Here is a 12,254-nt window from a genome sequence, read left to right on the forward strand (position 1 = left end):
TTATAGCATCTTTCCTGGAGTAAAAATCCCATGTTTGAGAGAATATAGGGTCAATTCAAGTAAATAGATAAATAGCAGGGCAGTGTGGTATCAGAGTGCGTAGGTTTGTCACTGGAAGACCCCAGGATCCAATCTGATTATAGAATTAGGATACTCCTGCTAAAATCGTACTGGGAATGATCCTCTGGGTGCAGGAACTTAGTGGGAACTGCAGCCTGGAAAGTAAAAGGAGGCAGTAACCTTACCTTGAATGAATTTGAGTTAAGAAGTCAGCTTTAAGGTGGGTTACCATGGGGGGTGACTTATATGAAGTTCAAAAGAAGGCAAAACTATGTGCAATGAGTTTTATTTAGTGAAATATTTAAACAGAATTTGATTTTTAGTTTGGTTACAATTTTCTCGTGAGACATTGCCTGGAGTGCATAACATCAATTAGGTACATGAATTTAGGTACATGAATTTCAATCTGTTATTTTACAATCATGATTTTTTGTTGAAGTATTATATGAATATTCATTCTTCATGAGTTTTTTCCGCTGAATTCATTTCTGTGGTGAAATAAATTAATCTGCAATATTGGACATCAACATTATGAATTGCAACATTGTTCCATTAAGTTTTGTTATTCGTGACAACTTTTACACCACAAAGACTGGAATCAGAAATGCCATCATAAGGATAATTCAAATATTTTTTGTATATTATGAATTTTTAATGATTCCCAGTTAAAAGTTGAACCATGCAAACATTAAAACATTAAATATTTGAACATTCATTTTAAAGAAAATGAATGTTCTTGTTCATGAAGTTTCTTGTGATATTGACACCAAATTAAAATTAATATACATGCATGGTGTGACAAACAGTATACATACATGGAAACATTTAAGAGGGCATGCCATGACATATATGGGCACATTGATCTCATAGATAATGAGATATACTTTTCTCATGTACATGTTCTAACACACGGAAATGAATCAAGTACACATGGGCTGTTTCACTTTCTAACTTAAGCAGTTACAAAGTTGATAGTATGTAATTGCATTGATCATGGCATGTCAAACTGATCTTGATAATCCCATTCCAAGTGAATGTTTACCAAAATGTCAACTTTCAAAGTAGTCCTGAATGTCTGTCATGCTCAAGCAAAGCATTTGTATCTCTAAAAAAAAGTGACTTTCACTGGACAAGCAACTAAAGACAACTCAAGTGAAACAATTCATTTCAAAGAGATTTTACTTAAATGCCATATATATATATGTAAAAACACTAAATGTTTAAAATATATGGTATTTGTTCAGAAATGTTTGTAAAAGATTCACATTGGTTGAAACATAATGTTAGATTGGTTTGAATTAATCTAATTTGATGTTACATCATGGTTTATCAGATTTATGTCTGCTTAGGTTGATAAAAATATTTCATTTTTGTGTGATATTACAACTAATACTAAAACCCAAGGATGCAATTTATATACAAACAGGACCTTGGGTTAGTAATTATTTTTTACATTTACATTCAATTGTTTTTTTATGCTAAAATTATTATTTTTTAAGCAAAAATTACAATTTTTTCATAATTGGCTGTACATAAATTTTTTTATTGGAACCCATGCATTTAATTATTCAAAAATAACTGTAGGTACCATTCAGGCAGGGAGTTCCATACATTGTTTTCGGCTTATGAAGGAATAGAATTTTTTAAATCTTCTATTACCTATGTGAAAGTTTATTTTACAAATTGACAGTTTGTGTATATAACCACAAGGTTATTCCATTAGATAGGGCTGCTTACTAATACAGGACGGTCATTACATGAAATATGACTATACTTATCAACATACACATGATGTAGGAAAGTAAGAGCTCAAAAATCAGCAGAGATATCTTCATTGTGAACTCAGCTTCATTTTATGTTATATTTGTCCAGTATTTTTTTTATTTCCTGCAAAAGAAAAAATAACAGTAACCATCTATTTCTCATAGAGATGAATACCTTTTCCCCCTCATTACTCTATAAATATAGGTTTTACCCATGTAAGCCCATGGGTCACAATATATTTATTTGTCAGTCCTTATTTCTACTCAAAGTAGGGTGCATCAATTCAATCAAACAATAATATTGAGAATATTTAAATGCCATAAATGATGGTAAATGAGTTTTCAATAAGGTTGTATTCATTTTTCCAAAAATTTCAAAAATTATATCCTTGTACTTATCATGTGCCTGCTAAATATTTTTGCCGTATTGTAATAGAATTATTGATCTCAATTTACCCTGGGGTATATGATAAACAATATACGAATAAACTTGGTAATGCATACATAATTTCAAAAATTATTCCAAAAGTTGAAAAGTATTTGTAAAAATAAAACTTAATAATACAGGGAAGAGGGGAACAAGAATAGAATGAATTAGCATGCAAAAATGTGAAGGAAGTTATTATCATTAAAATTAAAATCAATAGCTACTTGAGTTACTTGAGGAAAAAGTCAAGGTTTTAAAGTTTGAATTTTTTCAAGGAAATAGCATAGGATTTAGATAGCATGTGTCATCACATGACGACGCATGCGATATGGCAAGGACTGAATTGAGGAAAGAGGAGGATTGAAAAAAATTAATTGGTAACATTGAAAAAAAATTAGTTTTGAAGGACTAAAGCATGTGGAATTTCTGGTTGGCAACTTCCAAAGAACTACCTAGATGGGTGTATCTTAAATTCTGTTTCATCATCATGATCATGTATTATTTTTCAATGTATTCTTAGCTTCAATTATTTCTTTGAATTAAGGCCTTTCAGGATTTCCTTTTGGTTAGCGGTTCATAAGCTCCGTTTACTATTCCCGTAAAATTAACACTAATTCCCTTAGATGAATCCTTGTTTCAAATTTTTGTTGTTTTTCTCTAGTCTAGCACCTATTTGTGTTATTGAAAAATTCTACCAGTTAATACCCAGGATGATCACTCTCAGTCAAACTCTCAATTAGCTTATGCTAAATGAATGAGGTCTAGTTTTGAATAATTAATACTAGACCTGCAAAGTCCTTTACAAGCTATCCAAGGGGTCAAACACTTATGAATAAATATTCCAATGTTCAGTGCTAAACTGAAAAAGTGCTTTACTAATCTATGGAGCAGACTTAATGGACTGGTGGAAAATTTATGAACACAATCTAGCTTCAAAAAATGTAACTGAACATATAAATTACCAAAATTGATCTAAGTACTTCAAATGAGGTGATAATTTCATTGAACAATTAAACTTTTCACAAAATTTTAATGCCATGTCTAATTATTCAGTGATTCTGAATTTTCACAAGATAGAGCATGAAACCATTGAATTCCTGAGGTTGATCATTTCTCTGAAAGTGATTATGCTTTTGTTTAATACTGCAACTGTCCTTAATACCACTCATGCACCTCAACTGCCAGTTTGGAACCAAAAAAAAATAATTGGAACCAACCCGCCACTGCTACATACCAATGACTAAATAAAACCATACCATAAGATTGTTAAGATATGTAAGTGTAGTATGTTTTGTTAGACCTTGAGGAAATACAAGAAATACTAATTATCACTACTCCCTTTTGATTAACCCACAGGGTAAAAAAGCAATTTTTTAGCAGTGATGTTGTTAAGCATGTTTTAATAGTTAATCAAGCAGTATAAAATTTACCAATATCACTGAAGTGGCCCAGTTATTTGATGTAGATGTTAACTCATTCAACTACAGACACCGAAAAGTACCCTGAAAAATTTTATCACAAAGAAAAATGATTGTATAGTCAATGCATTCTTTAAAAATACATCATTAAAATATTTAATTTTAGCTGTTTCTTTGATGAAAATGAGTCGTATCAATTTACATACTTTTATTTAGATATATTATCTCCTGGATTATTATTAATTTATTTCCTCTTGTAACTTAATCCAACATTGAGTGCAATCAGATATACTTAAGCCTTATTGTGCAACACAAATGTTGAATTTGACGATTTTAACTTCTACTTCTTAACCATTGCACCGTGTAAATGCTCAACCGTGATTTTTCGTGCTATCAGATATAATTATTTTTAATCCATTGTGCACTTATAACTGCAAATATGTTACACATGCACACACCGTTAATACTAAACTGAAATCAATTCATGGGCTTATAAACAACCAAAATCAGTAGGAATAGTTGATCATATAATTCATTCATTAAAAAGCAAAAACCAAGTGCAATTAGAGATAGTGAAGCATGCCATATGAATGCTCTTTGAATTTTCCGCATATGTTTTGCTAGGCTTTTGAAAATCCTAGATGGTTTTATTAGAAAAACAGCATTTGAATGAAATTCTTGATATTAAAAACTTAGCTATATTATTCTCGTTTCTCAAATTTCTTAAATAGTCAAAATACATGTAGCTAAATGGCCTTTTATTTCAAATGGAGGGTATGGTATATCGTCGTAGCTTTTAATCGATGATGGTTATGCTTCACAAATAATCTTTGCCTCCTTTTCTAATTACTAAATGCCCAGTGTTCATTTGTCTTCTCTTCTTCCCTTCCACTACTAATTTTTGCCATGATATTGTAAAAGTTTATATTAAATTAGTTTCTCCCCTAAATTGACAAGTATCCTTTCCAGATTCCTTTCTTCCTCTTTCATTATAATTAATTAGTTGTGCAATTCAGAATGGCTATGAATTCCTGATTATTTAACTTTAATTACATTTAGGTTCTACTCTATGTTCACGTTTAAATGATGGATTAAAACATACATCCTTGCCAATCCCCTTTCCTTATTCATATCTCTTCACTGATGAGTCCTCATTCAGTGACAACTAAACAGGCTTTCATTGAAGCAGATGGACTTAGAGCTTTGTACAGGTGGAGTAGGAAGTTGGCTCTACATTCCTTCGAATATGGAATATTCTTTTTCAGTTAAAATTACTAAATTAGCCCTCTAATTTCACTTGAAAATGATCAGCGACTGATATTCTTCTATCCTTTTCTCTGAAAGTAGCTTAAGTAAATATGTTCACCTAACAGGCCAGTGAAAGTGACAACCGAAAAAAAAAGTATTTTCTCTAAAACCTGAAATTTATTAATTCTCTTTCCATGTTAGGGGCCCTCTTTGTCTGGAGAAATTTGGAGAATCAATAAAATATTATAATTCACATTTTATTGAAAATGATTTATTGCTAATCCGCTCAGTTTTCATTGTAAGCTAATAGCAAGGTTGGCATGAGAAATGAAAAAAAGTTAACTGAAAACATGTCATTATTCAAAATAAATACCTTTGCTGTTCCTGAGAATGAGAGGCATTGGAATAGGCAATACTTTCCATTTGATTTTTGGTTACCTGCACCTGAAATTTTATAAAAGATAGACCACAAATGTGAATTCTGACCCAGGAATATTGACTGCGTATTCTTGCATGTGTCACCATTTGCAAGATTTGTAATTTCTTGTTTCCTGTCAAACACTAAAGACTTTAACCAATAAGCCTACTTTGCAAATAACAAGTTGGAAACATGTCAAACTTCAGCAACTTTTAATGTGTTTTCATTAAATTTCCATATATGGAGTAGTTGTAAAACTCTCCCTTGATACAGGTCACTTACTGACCAGTTTTCAGTTCTCCCTCTGTGCAAATATATTTTTCCAAAGAACAGAAAATCCTGGTGATGGAATTCATATATTTTATTTTATTAGACTGATACAAATTTTTCAGGCATGTATTCACAGTTACATAAGTTTATCATCATACACGAATGATTGTGAAAACCTGGGATGGCAAGCATAAACGTCAGCGCAGTATGTTTGGCATGGTGTATTTGTAGTCCAATTTTGTCAAGCTATTATGGTAAGACTTTGACAGAAAAAGTCATACCCTGGTATTCAATTTCTAAGATTTAAAATCTCATCAAGGAAATAAAATAAGCATAATTAGGGAAAAAATGTGCCACTTAAATTTTCTGGTTAACAATTCAGGCTTGCATCAGTATTTAGCCTTGGCAAGCAAACCAGTAGAGTAGCTTCTTTATTATTATTTTAATTTCTCAAGACAAAAATAATTATTTTAAGCCGTTTTTTATAGCATTACATTTTTTCTGAATTTAAGGCAACAGAAACTTTTCCTTCATAGTCAACCAGCTGAGTATTTTGAGTTAATCAATGACCTAGTGTTATTAAATATTGTATGTTAACATGAGTCCTTCCAGCAGCTGTTAACATGATTGATTTTTGCCTGGCTAAAAGGTTGTAATTGTAATTCTAAACACCTCTTACAGATTACCTTTAAATATTACTAAGTACCTACTGCAATATTTTTAATTGAAATAAAACGTATGCTGGTCTCATAGATTTCCATGAAACATATAAAATAGACTATATCTTTCAATTGACATTTTTATTTAAAGATCCCTCTCAAAATAAACAGTTCTTAGCACACTTTTCTCTGCATTTTCAGTTATAATTTCACCTCTCTCTCCCTATATTCATTGAATCTTTCATTATGCTCCTTTAGGTTTCTCATTATCCGTATATTGTTTCAATCTTACACTGACACTTTCTTGCATAGTCTATTTTCAGTCCTCCATTGTGTTAAGGCTAATCTCAGTTTATCTTGCTAAATTCTTTCTTGAATATATGAATTTTCTCTTCTGCTGTTTCCTCAACTTCTACTCAGACCTTACTCATAATGGCTTTCTTTCAACCTACAGCTTCCATTGCTACTTCCAATGACTTATTCTAAGAATAACTAGCTAAGATATGGCACTTTAAATATATTACCATTTTTTTCTTTCTTTCATCTAATTTTTTCCATGCCTGTTTGGAAGATTTCTCATTTGAGTTTTTGGCATTTTTCCCATCTGTTGCATATATATACTTTCCTAGTATCTTCAAGTTGGTCTTTCATCCAAATGATATAATTCCAAATGATAAAATAGGATTTCATGTTTCAGTATTTATTCAATCTGAATAGTGCCACTTATATATTTATGTTACATTTGGCTTCTGCAACAGAAATGGAACACCACTAAATTGTTTGTGTCTGTTGAACTGGAGTTTAGTTTGCAGCCATAGATTTTGTTCACATGCACTATACTCAATTATATGCCAGAGTGCTTGTTCAGGATGCCATTTCTGCAAGCTGGCAGTGCTCTCCAGGATACATCTGTTGTCCTGGAAAATTCCTTTACACTGGATTTAGCAGGTGGTGTACAGGTGCATCACCTGATTATTATTATGGGATTTAATGGTCAACAGCATTGGCCCTTATGTCAATTACGGACTTAAGCCATTTAGAAGGTGAAGAGATAATTTGACCTCGTTATACTGAGCCTACTGATTTCAAAATATTGAGTAATCCAAGGCATAAAGCATTCCCCCATCTAGAGTACACATATGGTTTAGTGTGATGATGATAATAACAATAATACATAAGCTGTATCCTCCATATCAAGGGTAGATTTTTGATGAGCATTGAAACTACACAATACTGCACTCCCTGTAGCCCTAGAGAGCATGGCACAAAAAATCCTTCTGAGTAGAAAGAACTCAGTTGTACAGATCACAATAAGTCATTCTTTAACTCTGCATTCTTTCTATTTCCCTTAATTCCATTTAAGTGCTATTCTTTTCCTCTACCTTGCTTTCAATGTATTATCCCCTCTATAGCCACTTGCAAGCATTTCATTGCCTCTCCTTATCTCCTGCATCCACTAGAATCTGCATACTCTGAGTTTCTCCTTTCTTCTTCAGCCATCTCTCCTCCACTGCCATTAATAAAGCATCATTGATTGTTCTTTTAGTTACTTTATTTTTTCCATTATTCTCCACTACAACCACATTTCAATTCCCTAATACAACCCAAAACCCTGTATTCTATTTACCATTCCTATTGTTCTATTTGCTGCTATCATTATTCTTTGTTTGAGGGATTCCAATCTTTCTTCCTCTATAATCATCCTTTTATCCTCCCTCAAAATTTTATTAACTACCTCTAGATACTCCTTCCTTTTTGTCCCAGTTAAATCTTCTGCAGTCCATTTTATTATTTCTCTTAAATTTAGCATTATACTTAATGGACACTAAATTATGTTTCAAACTTGCATCTGCTAATACGTAACTCTTGTGTCGATCCTGTTATTCCTAAAGCTATGCCTAAACATAATGTAATCTGTCATTTATTACCTAGCATGTGTATTTACATCTAATGTGTTGCTTAAACCAGGTGTTAATTATGATTATGTTATTTCTCCTACAAATTAAATAGTTTCTCCCCACAGCAATTCCTTTATCGTATACCATTCTTTCTAGCCTTACCCTCATCTCTCCCTTCACCTACCAACAAATTCCTGTTTCCAATCACTGTCAAGTGTTTTCTTCTAGTTAAATTCATAATCATTATTGTCCAACTGATCGTATTCACCAATTACTTCTTTCTCCTTATGACTGCCTGTCATAATGAATACCTGTATTACAATGAGATAGTCCAAGTCAGCTCTAATCTCAACTAATAATATTCTGCCATTTACCTGTTGCACATATAATACTACTCTCCCCCGTTTCCTATTAAATTCTATGGCTACCTTGTGTTGACTCTCTGTCCCTCCATTTCATATTGCTGTGTAACTATCACTCCAATAATTCCTGCCATCTTTCCATTCTACTGCACACAGGTCTATCATGTCTATATTTCCCATCTCCATCTCTCAGTTGATATTTTCCAACTTCTCTGACCTCAGCATCCTCCTATCATTCTAAATTTTTATTTTTTAATGGTATCATTCCTCTTTTCCCTGCTTTTCTGCAGCCATTCACTCAGATGAGCAGTGATTTCATGTGATAGAGAGGCCTTGCATCCTTCACTGCCAAGCATGATACTCAGCCAGTAGAGCCAAGTCCCATAGTTGCCAGGATGTATTTTCATATTAGCTTCCATCATATTTCTTGGGATAAATAATTGAGGTGGTTTCCCTTTGATTCCTCGTTAATGTTTTTGATTTGACACCATCACTCAAATGGCCACCCTACTGGGGTCACATAGCTTTGCAGCCATCTTGCTGAGAATCAGATGCTAAGTAGACTACCTTTCATCTGGCTCCTCACTTTGACCTTTCTGGGTCATGGTAGTATGCAAGCCCTTCCATCACATCAAGGTTGTATTCCATGAGAATCGTTAGTGCTTCATAGTAAATATAAATAAAATATCTCTGTTCACCAATTCATAGCCACAGTTAAGTTTCATTTCCATTATTCATTTAATATTTTTTACCAAATACTCATGGCTTAAAGTGTTTACTTGCTAAAGATAGTAAGGAAATTGGATTACAAACATACCAGATCATTCTCTTTATATTTTAATGGGCTTACAAAATGATATTGTGAATTGCTATCCAAATATCAAATTGCATGAATTATATTTGGGTATCCCAAACCCAGATATTTTCAGCTCCAACTTCTGTGTCATTTGAATTTTGAAGTTAGAAGGGTTTATTGTTAATTGCTAACCATGCAGGTTAAGTAATAGAAAAGTACCATATTATCCATCACCAAAAATGAATGTGTTTCAAATACCTGATGTTAGTTTCTGTTTAGTGTGTTTCTTGTAACAGTGAAACAGAAATAGACCCAAAAAGCATATAACTGATAACCACCAAATTTTTTAATGCAAACTTGTATTTCTCACCAATAAAACTTCAAAATTTAGCTGTCCACCTTCTTTGCTTTCATATTATAATATATAAGGGGCAATCAAATAAAAACCAAACACACACTAGAACAACCAGTCCATACAACACCAAGGACATAGTCCAACAATTGTGTACACCTGTGAGTTGTCACTATGCAGTTCTCGTACCACAGCCATGGCAGTGTCGATAAGTTTAAAAACCTAGCTTCTAGCTTTTAGCGGACTGTGTTTTGGCTGGTGTTCGATTTTCATTTGACTGCCCCTAGTACGTGAACCTTGTACATGATTTTTATATTAAACTTTGGTGGTTTTACTACTCATGAAAATAGGCCCAGGAATTGTTGGCAAAATATATGAGATTATACATCATATATTAATTAAATTCAAAGAACAACGTCCTATTGATCAAAGGCTTGGGTATTTGAGCTTATAAGATTAAGCATTAAAACAGAAAGAATGTTTGAATATTGCATTTAAAAAATTATCCGAGTGAAGACAATAAAATCTGGGTGCAAGTTTAAGACAGTTTACGTAAAGAATTGAGATTAATTTGAATAAATCTCTATAGCTCATAAAAACATAGCTTAGGTACATCACTTGCAATTATAAATGGCAACGATTGATCTTAATTAAGCTATCTGCACAGAATCTTTGGAAAAATCGGAATTTTTGAATTGCAGTTATTGCAAATTCCCTTGAGATTAAATAACAATTACAACTGCACAACAAACCATATTTATAAGAAAAATAATACTCATGCATTTATTACAAAATAATATTCTTACATTACCATTTGCTATATCTCATCTCATGTTTTCTTTAAATGACTGGCAACCAAATACATTTTAAATTTAGAAAATTTGATTTTCATAAAATTACTTTTTCTGACAGGGAAAATATCATTCGAGTTACAGGTATGTATCTGTATCTCTTTTTACAGGTGTGTACCTCTATCTCTTTTTGGCTTTCACTTGTTTTTTTATGGTGCGTTACAGATGGCATAGGTCAATTCTTAACAGTATTGCAAAATTTCAATACTTACTGCTTTGTACAGCTCCGGTGCTAGTTCCAAAGGGGCTTTTCCATTTTGGTTACGGATGGCTCGTGAAGCCCCAGATCCCATCAAACATTCCACGATACAATTATGAGTCTTTGGTTCAATGCTGCCACCACAAGCCATTGCCACATGGAGAGGCGTGTCACCTTTGTAGTTCAGAGAGTTCACCAACTCATACTTATTCTTAGTAGAGTTGCATAAAGTCTTTATGAGGTTTGGGTCAGCTTTATCAGTAGCCACAGCAAAGTGGAGAGGAGTAGATCCCTGCTTTGTGTCCTAGAATTTTTAGTAGAATAACATTTAAACTACCTTTTTTGCATCCTGAATAATATGCATGCTATTCTATTTTTGTGGATTAATTCAAACACGATATTGGTGATTGTGTTATATGCATACGTCAAAAGGGAAAGGCAGGACATTTGTAACACACATTAAGTGAACTATGATGCATCGGTACTGCCAGTATTTGGTTCTCTGAACTCTCCATTCCAGTCTTTCTTTTAGTTATTTACCTTTTTCAGCACATCTGCTCCGTTCTTAAGTAAAACTTTCACAATCTCATGGCAGAGCACATAGTTTGAACCTCTTTTATGGGTGTAAATTGCAAGGTGCAGTGGAGATCTCCCTGTAATAGAAAAATTAACAGGCCTTTTATAATTATTGCTGTTTCCCATGAATAATGCCAAATGAACTGAGAATTCACTGGGAAACACCATATTTTCCCATTGATAACACGTGTGTTATCTATATAAAAATGTACAGATGATCGAAAAAATGATGACATGCATTATGTAATGAAAATTGAAAAAAAAATTCCAACATAGTTTTATTTTTACAAACACACATCTGATATAGATGTGTTTTTACACACACGATATGTAATTTTTACGCGCCTATATTTATGTATGTACATATGCGCAGCATCTATACACGTTCAAGATAACTATGAATCCCTGGGTGCAAAGTATCTATACAAATTCATGACACTTAGAAAGTTCTGGGTGTGCGTTATCGATGGGAAAATGAGTTACTATAGTGTAGGGAGTAGTTAATAAACTTTGCAAAAAGATAGCTTATTGGTTGCAGTTGAACAAATTCTTAATTTTTATGTCTACTATTTTTGTGTTTTTTTAAGGTAAATAGCTATTTTGAGCTGATTGCTGAGCTAATTTTTTTATTGGAAGTTTTCACTGTATCATCGCTATGCTTACATCAGATTTGAGTACCATATGCTGGATACATACTTTAAATATAAAAATAAAATTCCTAGTTGATAATCACCCAGGAAAGATTTAGCCACACACTATATTTTATCTTTTTTTATTTGAATAAAAACAATCAAATTGCTTTGAAAGATTGAAATATGTAGATAATAACTAAATGTCAACAAGCATTTTTTTCCCAGCAAAGAATCTTATATGTCTAATATCGGAAAAATATTTAAAATTAAGTGCTAGCTATTTCCACCCTGTGAAAAATCAGATTTTGTTATCTAAAAATGAAAA

The 12,254-nt window shown here is 32.5% G+C and overlaps 1 protein-coding gene across 1 annotated transcript in view; it reads right to left on the reverse strand.

Annotated features, from left to right (window-relative positions):
• Nucleotides 1-330: 330 nt before the first annotated feature.
• Nucleotides 331-12,254, reverse strand: part of LOC139688306 (uncharacterized) — a 46,016-nt gene continuing 34,092 nt past the window's right edge. The window contains exons 8-12 of the mRNA XM_071585797.1: nt 11,262-11,374; nt 10,735-11,025; nt 5,290-5,360; nt 3,681-3,752; nt 331-1,947 (exon numbers count right to left, since the gene is read on the reverse strand). Of these exons, the coding sequence (XP_071441898.1) occupies nt 3,728-3,752; nt 5,290-5,360; nt 10,735-11,025; nt 11,262-11,374 (500 nt within the window). The 3' untranslated portion in view covers nt 331-1,947; nt 3,681-3,727. The remainder of the gene's footprint in view (nt 1,948-3,680; nt 3,753-5,289; nt 5,361-10,734; nt 11,026-11,261; nt 11,375-12,254) is intronic.

Source organism: Hetaerina americana, unplaced genomic scaffold (genome assembly GCF_022747635.1).
Source record: "Hetaerina americana unplaced genomic scaffold, ioHetAmer1.1.p SCAF_2, whole genome shotgun sequence".
NCBI lineage: Eukaryota > Metazoa > Arthropoda > Insecta > Odonata > Calopterygidae > Hetaerina > Hetaerina americana.